Raw genomic sequence first — 12,139 nt, 5'->3', positions numbered from 1 at the left:
AAAAAAAAAAAAAAAAAAAAAAAAAAGGGTGCAAAATAGTCCCCCACGCTCACACACACGTGCACACTGGTGATTATGGACAGATTATAGGGACCCCCATTTCCCCATGTCTCAGGAAGGACAAGGAGCATCTGCCACCTCCCTAGTGCCAGGCAGGGCAGGGGATGGCACCTCTGACCCAACAGGAAGTTGATTCAGATCCTGAAGAAAGAAAGAGCACCCTTAAGTCACAGCTCTGCGAAGAGGCAAGGCTGAGCTCCGAGCTTTCATCTCCTGGCCGTGGACGCTCGAACAGGCACAGAATTGGAAACATTTCCTTTCCTGTGGGAGAAAACAAGAAGGCAGAGAGCGCCGGCCAGCAGCCCCAGACACAGGACTCTGCCTGCTCACTTGACAGGGAAACTGAGGCCCGAGCCATGGGACTTTCCCGGGCTCACACAGGCAAGCTCCTACCCTCTGTCTCCCTACCAGCTTGCAGGCAGCCAGCACTCTGCTTTCTCCCACTCCGCTCCGCGTTCCCCTGGGAACTGGCTGACATTTGCCACTGTGAGCCTGTACCCCCCTCCCTGAAGCCCAGACTAATTGTCCTGGTTTCCTTCCAAGAGCGGCCTCTCGGATTCGCCTTCGCAGGCACAATCAGGCAGGTTCAGCTTGACTTTCACACTCCAGCTCTGAAAAAATCAAATCAGCCAGGAAGCAGCGCCTCTTGGAAGGTCTCTGAGAGCTTTTTTGTGCCAGAACAAAGCTCACACATAATTACCTTCTTAGCTGATGAGCTCAGGCCCCCAGGCCCTGCTTGCGCGGATCGCACTGCCCACCCCTGCCTGGCTCCTGCCCTGTCCCCACCAGCAGCAGTGTTCCCCGGGAGCTCCTGGCCAGGCTGAGCCCACCTGTCTCCTGAGACCCGCTGTGGTGCCAATATCCCAGGGCCACCCTCACACCCCCAGGCCTGACCAAGCCACCAGGCTCTGGCTAGAGGGCCCAGTCCTTTGGCTTCACCCTAAAGATGGACTCACTAAAGCTGGGCCTGATGGAACATGCCTGTCATCCCAGCACTCTGGAAGCCAGAGGCAGGAGGGTTGCAAGTTCAAGCCCAGCCTGGGCAACTTAGTGAGACTCTCCGAAAATGAAAGTCTGAAACCTGACCCCCAGTAATGGAAAAAAGTGAAAAGGATGGATTGCCTGAGGCCCAGAGAGGGCGGACACCCTGGCAGAGGTCACACAGCAAGGCCAGGTTCCGCTGAGCCCACAGGTGCTCCTGCCTCCTGCTGACCTTCCGGCTAATTTGAGATGCACAGCCAGTCACCTCAGCCGGGAACAGTGGGGACCTCCTGCCAGCTGGAGAGCTGGCTGTCCTGCCAAACTGCGGGACCCCCGGCGGCCTGGGAGACGCACGGCCTGCAGTTTTTCCGGGGACAGGGAAGGAAGAGACCCCTCCACGTGGGGAAGCTAAGGCCCCATGACACACAGCCACAGCCGAAGACGGCAGGGTCCAGGTTTGCCATGCACCAGTCCCTGAGTCTTGGGCCTGTGCTCTGCACTTCTCTGTCCCACTCTGCACACACCCGATGCCCCCCAGTGCTGCATCCGGCATTGAGAGCCGGGATCGGACAGGCGGCCGGGCCAGCGCAGGGCCCCACAGGTCTGCAGGGGCCCTGCACTCCGAGCTCTGTGCCCCAGGGCGGGCCCTCGACCTCTTGGCCCCTCTGGAGAATGAGCACGGTGTCGCCCCACTCACTGGCCGGGGAGGAGCCGGGTCCCAGCCGCCCAGCGGCACCTGCGCAGGAAACCGCACCCCAGTGGCGGCGTTGTGCGCAGTGAGGGGCTCATCCCCTCTGGCGCACGCGCAGTGAACAGACTGCCCTAGTGGCGCACGCGCAGCAGAGGCCATGTCCGCTCGGGGACCAGGCTTGGCCCTGCTCCCGAAGGCCTCCCTGTGCCATCAAGAGAGGCTGTTGGTCTGGAAGGTGTTCAGAGTGTGGCTCAGGAAGCCAGGGAGCGAGGACATGGATAGATGTACGCAGGGGCGATCAGGGAGGCTCCCGGAAGAGGAGCAGCTGGGGGGAAACCGAAGCTCCTGCAGGGTGTGGAGCGCCCGGAGAGCCACCCGGGGGCAGGAGGGGTCTGTGTCCCGGAGGTGACGATCTGGGGACTCTGGCGGCCCGCAGAGCCTCGAGCACTGTTGAGCCCTGACTCGGGAAACTTGTACGTCCCGCGCCGGCAGCTCCTGGTCGTACTGGTAAAGCTGCGCTGTGGAAAACCCCTCTGAGTCCAGCTCCTCCCTGCACCCGCCCGGAAAGCGGCCATACCTGAGCGGTAGCCAGATGCGCTCGGGAATGTCGCCTGCCCTGCCTCGCCTGGAAGTCCCAGAGTAAAAAACGCGGGCGGGCATGGTGCCCTTGGAAACCGACAGGCTGCTGTGAGTATGGAGAAAGACCCGTCCACAGGCCCACGCGACGGAGGGCCAACAGCTCCTTCGGTTTCTGACTGCGAAGATCCAGGCCGAGCTCTCCTGCCAGCCTGGGGTCAAGGTCAGCGTGGGCGCTCGTGGTCCCCACTGACCAGTGATGACCCAGCTTCCTGCCAGGAGCCCGCTGCTGGGACCCTCCAGGCACAGGACAGGAAGCACTGGGAGGCCCACCTTAGGACGCTTGTTAGTGAAGCGAAATTAGCATAATGAGCTTGAGAGGCCCTGTTACTCTAGACACACACAATGAAATTAGCGAGCACAGACCCCCGCGATTGTCATCTAACTCATCCTGCAGAAGGACACTTAGGGGTGGAAGGCTCTGAAGCCCAGGAGGACATAACCGAGCTGGTCAAGCTCTGTCCACAGGAAGGGCTCCGGAAGACTGCTGATTAGAGAGGAAGCTATGGAAGACCGGGTCGGAAAGATGCACCCATGGCCCCAGCCCTCAGCCAAATCCCCAGAAGGCAGGGAGGGTAGAGGGTAGGAAAAATTCAGGTTCAAATCCTGGCTGGGCCACTTATAAGCTATGAGCTGGAGCCCTAAGAAGGAACAGCTGGGTGTGGAGGAGCACACCTGTAATATTAGCACTTGGGAGGCTGAAGCAGGAGGATTGCCAAGAGTTGGAGTCAGCCTGGGCTACACATCGAGAGCCTGTCTCAGAAAGCCTAATAATTCTATAGGCCAGCTGGGCGTGGTGGTGCATGCCTGTAATCCCAGCACTCGGGAGGCTGAGGCAGGCAGATCGTTGCGAGTTCGAGACCAGCCTGGGCTACAAAGTGAGCTCAAGGCCAGCCTGAACTGCATAGTGAGACCCTGTCTCAAAAAGACAAAAAATTAAAATTAAAAATAAATAAATAAATAGGCTAGCGGGGCACTTAAGATCCCACATTAGACATGGAAATCATGGGTCTCACCTCCGTCCCCCAGGTGGAGCTGGTTTACAGAGTAAATAAAATGGAGCTCCTCACTCCCTCTGATTGGGTTATTCATAAGTCTAAGAACAGAAGTGCTGCCAGTGTGGGTCGGGAGCTTCCTGCAGTGGAGGGCTCTCTGCAGCGATAAGAAAGACTTCCTGCCCCTCGCAGCCACACGGTGAGCCCCGGGGACTGTGGGGGAGCCCAGGCCAGGCACAGATGAGCGATCTGGCTCATCCCTGGCTCAGGGTTGGGGTGATGGCCCTTAGCAGGGACGGGACAGGGCTGGTGATGTCCCTTTCTCTGCCTGGGCCTAGAGTTTGAGCAGAGGCATTCAGCTGAGCTCCCTGGATGACATCGGGCTCCAAGTGCGGCGCGCGGATGAGATGTCCCAGGAGCCCGGACTGAGCTCTGAGGGTCCGAGTCATCTTTGAGCTCAGCATCTGAGGAGCCCTCATCAGGGAGGAGCGAGGTGGAGCTCCGTCCTGGAGCAGGTCAGGAGGGGAGCGGAGGGGTCCACCTCACACTCACTGTCCCAGGCCCCGCCCAGTGCCACCCCTCAGGAAGCCTTCCCAGATGACAGCACCGGTGTGCTCCTCAGCCCCGCCCTTCGTGTCACTGCCAGCGCGCGTCCCTGCGTCCGTTGGCTAGGGCAGGGCCACGCCCCTCATCCCGGCTTGTAACAGGCCCTTTGCACACCTGAGCTATTCTCACAAGTGCATCCTCCCCCGACCTAAGTTGTCTCCGTGTCGCTCCTCAAGGGTCATGAGCCCAGGACGAGTCTCACTATGTAACTCAGCCTGCCTGTGAACCTGTGGCAATCTTCCTGCCTCAGCCTCCAGAGTGCTGGGATTACAGGGCCTTTGTGTCTGTCTTCCATGGCAGCCCCTTGCCCTCCTGGGCTTTTGGGAAAACCCAAGTACATGCAACAGCTGAGCTCAGACGCCCCCTGCCGTCCATATTGCACCTTTACACTGCAGCATCTAAACCTGTCCCTCGGCCGGGTTCAGTAGTGCACGCCTGCCATCCCGGCGCTAGGGAGGCTGAGACAGGAGGATCATTAGAGCTCAGAATTTGACAGCAGCATGGGCAACATAGCAAAACCCTGTCTCAGAGAGGAGGGGGTACCTTGGAGCTACAGAGCTGGTGGGCACCCACCCCCACCCCGCCCCCGCCCGTGAACCTGCGTGCTGGGGGTGCCACAGAGGGGCTGTGAGTCTTGTCCCCAAATGCCCCAGACCCCATGGCACATGGGCAGGGAGGTCAGATGTGAGCAATGAGGATAGGGAGGGAAGACACGTGCCGGCAGATGCTGGCCTGGTTCAGTCCCCACCGCCGCGAGACGCCGCCCGCTACGGTTCCACGCCTGGCTCCCGCGCCGCGGGCTTTGTCCGGGAGACGTGACTTCTATTTTGATTCCATGCGACATTTAATGAAGCGGCTTTCAGACACCACGCGGCTGTCTGAGTGATGGAACCACAGCTCTGGATCCGAAGCGGCCCGCGTCCCCACGGGGGACAGGCTGCGTCCAGCACCGCGGGAGCCACGTGCAGCCCCCACACGCCACCTCCCTTGGGCCCTCGCGTTCCCCAGGCTCCCGGGCCTGGCTCGGGCCGCGGCCTGCTCCAAGCACGCGGCTCAAACCGCGCGGGAGACAGATCGAGGCCGGGGTCGGGAGCAGCGCATGTGGCAACAAGCCCACATGAAGCACAAGAGAATGGAACTCGGGGCGGGGGCCACCATAGTGAGGGGGGAACCCCGAGACCTCCCTGACACACGAAGTGGACCGGGCCGCGCCCTGTGATCCCTCCCGGCTTCCCGATTCTCCCGCAGCCGTCAGCTCCCCCGTAGTCTGCGCAGGTCGCAGACACATCAGGATGTGGTCGTACTGCGTGCCCTCGCGTGCCACCCAAGCAAACGACAGCAGACGCTGGGGTCTCCCAGGGGACAAACCCCGCCGCCCGCCGCCCTTCCGGGGCCGAGATGACCTCGTGGGTCCTGCAGAAGTCGCGAGGCAACTACTGCCGGAAGCTCTCTGCCCAGCAGAGAGGAGCCCTGCGGGCCCCCAACAGTGGGCTAGGTGGTGCGTGCCTGTAGTCCCAGCGGTCTACGAAGCTGAGTTCGATCCCAGCCTGGGCAGTTGAGCAGAGGTAGAGACCCTGTCTCCAAAGAAAAACTCCCAGTACAGCCAGCGGGCAGGGGAAGGGGCGCAGCCTGCTGGGCTGGAGGACACCGGGAGGCGCGCACCCCCTCCCAACTGCAGGAGGAACAGCAGCCTCGCGAGATCTCTACCTACCAGGCTGGGGCGGGTGACACCTATAGTAGAGGTGGGGTGGGGGTCGGAAGGGGGTTTGGGCCGCCCAGTGGGCAGAGGCTGGAGGGGAACCTGCTGGAGCACAGGGGAGAGCAGCTTGATCCCTCAGAGCTGTCACCACAGGAGGCTGACAAGGTTGAACCCAGGCTGGACTTAGCAGGATCGAGTCTGAAACTGCAGCAAGGGCGGAAACTGGATCCAGGCCAGTGGGCTGGGCAAGGGACAAAGGGACTGGGACTGGCAGCCATAGGTCTGTGGGGTGGAAAAAGAGCCACAGAATTGCACGCTTTCTGGCACATGGGCAGGACACTATGGGAACTCTGTTTTAATGTCAGATTAGCCTTGTAGGGTGGTTCACACTCAGGAGGCTGAAGCGGGAGGATCTCAAGGTCAAACCCAGCCTGAGCAACTTAGTGAGACCCTGTCTCAATAAAAATGCAAAAGCAAATACTCTCATAAATCACTGTGAAATTTACTTTTTTGGGGGGGAGTAGGGGTGCTAAGACAGATCTTACTATATAGCCCAGGAGGGTCTCTAACTCAGAGATCCTCCTGGCTCAGCCTCTCCAGTGCTGGGATAACAGGAGTGCGCCACTGCGCCTGCTGGAAATTACTTCCTGAATTAAAATGTAAATGTTACCAAAGAACTGACATAAGAACAGTTTTATTTTAATCACTTCACACTTGTGCAGTAATCAATTTGAAGAGATTTCAAAACGCTTTATGCTGAACACTGTTTCCCTTTAAACAGAGCAGGAGGCGGTCTTGGTGGGCAGGAAACCCTGCACTGAACTAGCGGCACAGCCCGAGAGCCAGGCCAACATGGAGCTTCACAACAAGCAGGGTAAGCTGCATTCTAGCGCTCCCCGGGGTTGGGTGTAGGGTCACATAACTTGTGTTTACTCACTTTAGGGAAGAATAACTTAAGATAAAAACAGGTCTCGTACTACATGAGTTGAAAAACTGATAATACAATAAATGAAACCTGGCCAGGGTCCAACTACCAATAGCCAACATAAGTGGTAAACTTGGGGGGTTCCGGGGCTGGTGTCAGTCACCCACCCCTTCCCATGAACATCTTGGCTCTTCCCCCAGGGAGAGGCAGACTAAATAAAAGTAGCCCTGGAAACTGTTAGTTGTATCTCCATCTAAAACTAGGATTTGAAAAAAAATTTAAAAATAAAACTAGTATTCAAATGGAGCAAATGTGAACATTTCACACCACTACTTTTCTACTCATTTGAGAATTGGCCAGATGACATGTATTTGGGCAAATGTTTATATCACAGTGAGCAGTGTCTCATTACTACTGGGTGACTTTCTCCGAAGTATGAACAGTAGGCAATATCTGAAAAGGATGCATATAGTAAAAAAGAAAAAACCCAGCCGGACGTGGTGGCGCACGCCTGTAAGCCCAGCACTCGGGAGGCTGAGGCAGGAGGATCACTGGAGTTCAAGGCCAGCCTGGGCTACAAAGTAAGCTGAAGGCCAGCCTGAACCACAGTGAGACTGTCTCAAAACACGACAAAAAAAAAAAAAAAAAAAAAAACCTACTTGAAGACATAGGAACTATAAATAGATCAAGTCTCAACATAACCTACTCAAACACAATCGGTAAAAGCATCATTTAGGAGAGCCATCCAAGAGAAACCACACTGTCTCCTCTGGGCACTCCATGTTCGTGGTAGATTTGCCCAGAACTGACTTCAAAAGTGGAGTATTTCAATTCATTAAAACGCTTCCAAATTACATGCCCTCAGCACAAGTTTACCTTCTTTCCGTCACCTTAGCTACCCTCCTTGTACAACACATCTGCGTTTGGTGTTGAAACCAAGCATGCCAGGCTCTCCCCTTGGCGGGACATTTCTCAGTTGTGTGTAAAGTGCTGGTTTTATCTACCACTAGTAAACTTCAGCCTGCTTGGAAGCAGTGAGGCAGACACCCTGACCTGCCCGGGCTCCAAGCTGAGTCCTGCCGTCAGCTGGCGGGTCCCCAGTCGTAGTGCTATGGTGCTGCTGCGGCTGCCGGCTGCTTGCAAAGCAGGACCCAAGCTTCCAAAGAACCCAGGTGGCTGGGCTTAAGAGTCCTTTCCCTGGGTGACACACTGCTAGCATCGTTAATGAACAGAACTGATTTGAGGTAGCTACACAGTTTTACAGGGGCTGCTAATGAACACTGTGGCCAATACATGGTGTAGCTGGTTGATTTACTTTAGCTGATTTTTTTTTAAATGACAAAAGGGAAAAAAAATCAGCAAAGTAAGAGCACTTCTCCAGTTCATTTAAAAGTCAGCATCCAAAGTAAAAGAATTCTCCGTGGGGCTGGACATAACTCCCATCCTCTGATACTCGCCTACTCTCTTCTCAAAGAAGTTCGTCTTCCCTTCCAGAGAAATATTCTCCATGAAGTCGAATGGATTTTCCACTTGGAAAACCTAGATACAAAAAATAAATAAAGGGAGGCTGAGGGCAAGAGGATCACTGCAAGCTCAAGGCCATCCTGACTACATCCTGAGACCCTACTTCAAAAGAAAAAACAATGAAGAGATACAGATACCGAACACCAACTTCCAAAGCAGCAGTAGGGCCGGGACGGTGCTTTACCTTGCCAAAGCCGAGTTCCAGCATGAGCCTGTCAGCCACAAACTCAATGTACTGCTTCATTAAAGTGCAATTCATCCCGATGAGTTTCACGGGCAAGGCCTCCGTGAGGAACTCCTAGGGAGAGAACACAGCTCTGAGCACCAGGAGCACGAAGCAAGTCCTCCAGCCAGCTCGAGGGACCCAGCCAGCTCACCCACCTGCTCGATCCTGACAGCATTGACCACGATCTCCCTCACCCTCTGCTCCAATGGCTTGTGCACCAGGTGCTTGAACATCAGGCAGGCGAAGTCACAATGCAAGCCCTGGAAGGGTTCAAGGACACTTTATGCCCAAAGCCGGGCATGGTGGTGCCTGTCATCCCAGCACTCTGGGAAGGTGAGGCAGGAACATTCCAAGTTTGAGCTCAACCTGGGGTACTTAGCAAGACCCTGCCTCAAATGAAGGACTTTTTAAAATGGAGAGTGCTGAGAATTTAGCTCAGTGCAAAGGTCCTGAGTTCAGTCCCCACTACTGCAAAATAAGACAAACAAAAACCCTAATTCTTTGCTGGTGACAGGAATGTGAACTTCCACACTCAGTGTGGCCGTAACACAATGGACACCCGGTCCCCTTCAGGAAACACAAGCACGTGTCTACCAGCCATGCCCTGGGTGCGAGCTGAGCTCACCTCGTCTCTGCTAATGAGTTCGTTGGAAAAGGTGAGGCCAGGCATGAGTCCCCGTTTCTTGAGCCAGAAGATTGATGCAAAAGAACCAGAAAAGAAGATGCCTTCCACCGCGGCAAAGGCCACCACGCGCTCTCCTGTGGGGCAACCCGAGACGCACCAGTGACTCACCGCAGCACGCAGTGACCCTGGTTACAAAACCAGGCTCAGCTCTACGGGGCCTGGGTGCCCTTACCATAGGTAGCCTCTTTGTCTCCAATCCAGCGCAAGGCCCAGTCCGCCTTCTTCTTCACACAGGGCATGGTCTCAATGGCATTGAAGAGAAACTCCCTGCTTGACAAGACAGAGGTCAGCTGCGTCGGGGACCCAGCCCCACACTTCTGAGTGAAAAGGCTGAGGCCAGACTGCTAGCCTTTGTAGCCCAGGCTGGTCTCGAACTCACAATGATCCTCCTGCCTCAGCCTCCCAAGTGCTGGGATTACAGGTATGCGCCACCACACCCGGCTCCTCTCAGAATTTTCCACTGTGACTTGCACTAATTAACATAATCATATGGAACTCCAATGGACCTTTAGCTACCCTCCACCCTGTGACCCCCCCCACATCAGTTATCACCCCATCCCACCTGCTGGGCGCCTACACCACTCTCACCCACAATGCTGCCTGTCTGAGGCATCAGCTAAGAATGTGATCTCGGTCCCCTGCTCCAAATAGACACAGCCGTGAATGCTAGACATGTCCGCAGACATCCTGCTTAATCACCTAGACTCATATCTACCCCTCCAGGAACTAAAATACGTGGACTAAAGTAAGGATTAGCAACTCCAAGACAAGGCACCCCACCTGAGCCCTCACCTTTCTTTGGAATCTTTAATGTAAGTGTCAATAAGGAGACTGTACATTTCGGAATGTATGTTTTCCATGGCAATCTGGAAGCCATAGAAACAGCGGGCTTCTGTAATTTGAACTTCTTGGCTAAACCGCTCCACCTAGTGGTGATAAAACACATCAAAGTTAAATTTAAGAAAGCACCTGCGGCAAGGCAAGGCAAGGCAAGGCAAGGCAGAGAGGGTGGATGCTGGCAGAAGCACTCCATTCCTTAGGACCATTAAAAGGTTTGCTTGGGCGGCACAGCGGGGCAGGCCTGTTACCCCAGCACTCTGGGGGCTGAGGCAGGAGGATCACGAGTTGGAGCCCAGCCCAGGCAATTTAATGACTTAAGTAAAAGGTAAGAAATGAGCTGGGAGGGGGAGGGACGGGATATAAGGCAGCGGCACAGCGCCTGGCAAGTGCAAGGACCTGGGTTCCATTCCCAGTACCCCCCCAAAAAGGCTGGGGCTCCGTCCAAAGACCCTGGGTTCAATCCCTAGTATCCGCCCCACATAAGAAGGTTTGCTTTTATACACATCTAACACAATTCTGTGTTAAAGCTCAACATTTTAAATCATGTGTGCTCAATTTACAAATCCGAAAATAGCTCTCTCCTATTTTTAAGGTTTCTGTTAACATTTCATTGATTCATTCTGGAAAGGATTTATAAGACATACGCAAGCCACCAAAGCCACAGAGGGAGAGGGAACGTGGCAGCTCGGAGGATGGGCCGCACTGCCCCTTCACGGGGGTGGGGGAGCTGAGGAGGAAATAACTGCAGCGTGGACTGTAAAACAGGAAGCGCCCCTTACTCCGACCCAAGCTACCAGTCACCTATGTATATAGCCCGGGAAATCGAAAACGGCTGCTAGGCATACAACTGCGGTCTTTTAAGTGAATTCACGATTTGCGGGGGACACGAACTCACCAAATTCTCATTGACTATGCCATCACTGGCAGCAAAGAAAGCCAGAACGTGCGATATAAAGTATCTCTCCTCGGGCTTCAGGGCTTCCCAGTGCTGAATGTCCTTGGAAAGATCCACCTGCGAGTTTAGAAGCTCACGATTTTAATACAAAAGAAAGAGACGAGCGTGCCAGAAGGGGCTACACACACGCCCTTCCAGATTTTCTCGGGGGTCAACCACACCCCTGGACGACTGTACTCAAGGCGGGATTCCCTTTGGCAACTAGATCGGCCCCACCCTGCGGGCAAGCACCCCAGGAGGAATGCGTGTGCACTTCCGACAAGCTGTCCCCACCCTGCGGGACGGGCCGAACTGGCTCACCTCCTCGGCCGTCCAAAATGACGCCTCGGCTTTCTTATACATCTGCCAAATGTCGTGGTATTCGATAGGGAAGACGACGAAGCGCCGGGGGTTCTCTCTCAGCAGCGGTTCCTCCTCCACGCTGGGAGCAAGTCCCTTACTCTTCTGTTGTTGGGGGAGAAAAGAACCACAAAACCTAAGGGTGCCGGGCGTGGTGGTTGCACGCTTGTGATACCAGCACTCACTCGGGGGAGGCTGAGGCAGTAGGATCTCCGTGAATTCCAGGCCAGCCTGGGCTATCTAGTGAGATCTTGACAAGCCTGCCTGGTTACAGCGCTTACAGTCAGCGGTACAGTACCCGCCTGGCAAGCGCAAGGTCCCGAGTTCGATTCCTCACACAGCAATCTCGCGTGGCCGCGTGGATGGGTGCAGGCGGGCTGCCACAGCACCTCGGCAGATGGCCAGCGGAGGCGCGCACCCCCGGGCGGATGCGAGGCCCGGATGGAGAAAGCAGGGCGCCCCACGGAGGGGGACACTTTGGCGGGAAGGGATGTGGGGCAGGCAGCGGCGGAGACAAAGCGCTCGCGTCTCCGGCGCCCAACGCGGCTCCGGCCGCCCCCTGCCGGCCGGCCCGCGCGTCCTCACCGGCTCCGCGGGCTCCTGGAAGATCCTGCGCGCCGTCTTGCTGGCCAGCACGCGGGTCCCGCTGAGGGACGGGGGCGTGTTCTCCTTGTCCACCAGGCTGAGTCCCTTCAGCGGCGACAGCTGCAGCTGCCGCTGGTCGGCCAGGGTGGCGAGCGGGGCCCGGACGGAGAGCATGGTGCTGGTGCTCGGCGGTGGCGACGGAGAAGCGGCGGCTGGGAAACCGGATTTGAGCCGCCCGCGCGCGCGCGCTGCGCAATTTAAATCGCCGCCGCGGCCCAGCAAGCGGCGCTTCCTATTGGTCGAGCCCGGTGACGTTCAGCGCGGGAGAGCCGAGCGCGCGGGCTGGCCAGACCCCGAGGGGAGGCAGCCGCCCGCCCGGGACCCGCGCGAAG

At 56.5% G+C, this 12,139-nt stretch overlaps 1 protein-coding gene across 1 annotated transcript; it reads right to left on the bottom strand.

Annotated features, from left to right (window-relative positions):
- Nucleotides 1–7,666: 7,666 nt before the first annotated feature.
- On the bottom strand, nt 7,667–11,992 carry Rrm2 (ribonucleotide reductase M2). Its single transcript, XM_005404407.2, has 9 exons — nt 11,748–11,992; nt 11,124–11,267; nt 10,764–10,880; nt 9,821–9,954; nt 9,201–9,295; nt 8,969–9,102; nt 8,499–8,603; nt 8,302–8,415; nt 7,667–8,132 (listed from the first exon to the last, which is right to left on the bottom strand). The coding sequence occupies exons 1-9, from the start codon at nt 11,919–11,921 to the stop codon at nt 7,980–7,982; spliced, it is 1,170 nt and encodes a 389-aa protein (XP_005404464.1). The 5' UTR covers nt 11,922–11,992; the 3' UTR covers nt 7,667–7,979.
- Between the last annotated feature and the right edge of the window lie 147 nt (nt 11,993–12,139).

This window comes from Chinchilla lanigera, unplaced genomic scaffold (genome assembly GCF_000276665.1).
Source record: "Chinchilla lanigera isolate Chin_1 unplaced genomic scaffold, ChiLan1.0 scaffold00086, whole genome shotgun sequence".
NCBI lineage: Eukaryota > Metazoa > Chordata > Mammalia > Rodentia > Chinchillidae > Chinchilla > Chinchilla lanigera.
This window is presented reverse-complemented; position numbering and strand designations above follow the sequence as displayed.

What these genes read in the sequence shown, in the direction of transcription:
- Rrm2 (XM_005404407.2), bottom strand. Translation starts at nt 11,921, where the DNA reads ATGCTCTCCGTCCGGGCCCCGCTCGCCACCCTGGCCGACCAGCGGCAG. An exon ending in AACTCATTAGCAGAGACGAG is followed by an intron (nt 8,604 to 8,968) that starts GTGAGCTCAGCT and finishes GAACCCTTCCAG; the next exon opens with GGCTTGCATTGTGACTTCGC. An exon ending in TGGAACTCGGCTTTGGCAAG is followed by an intron (nt 8,133 to 8,301) that starts GTAAAGCACCGT and finishes TTTTGTATCTAG; the next exon opens with GTTTTCCAAGTGGAAAATCC.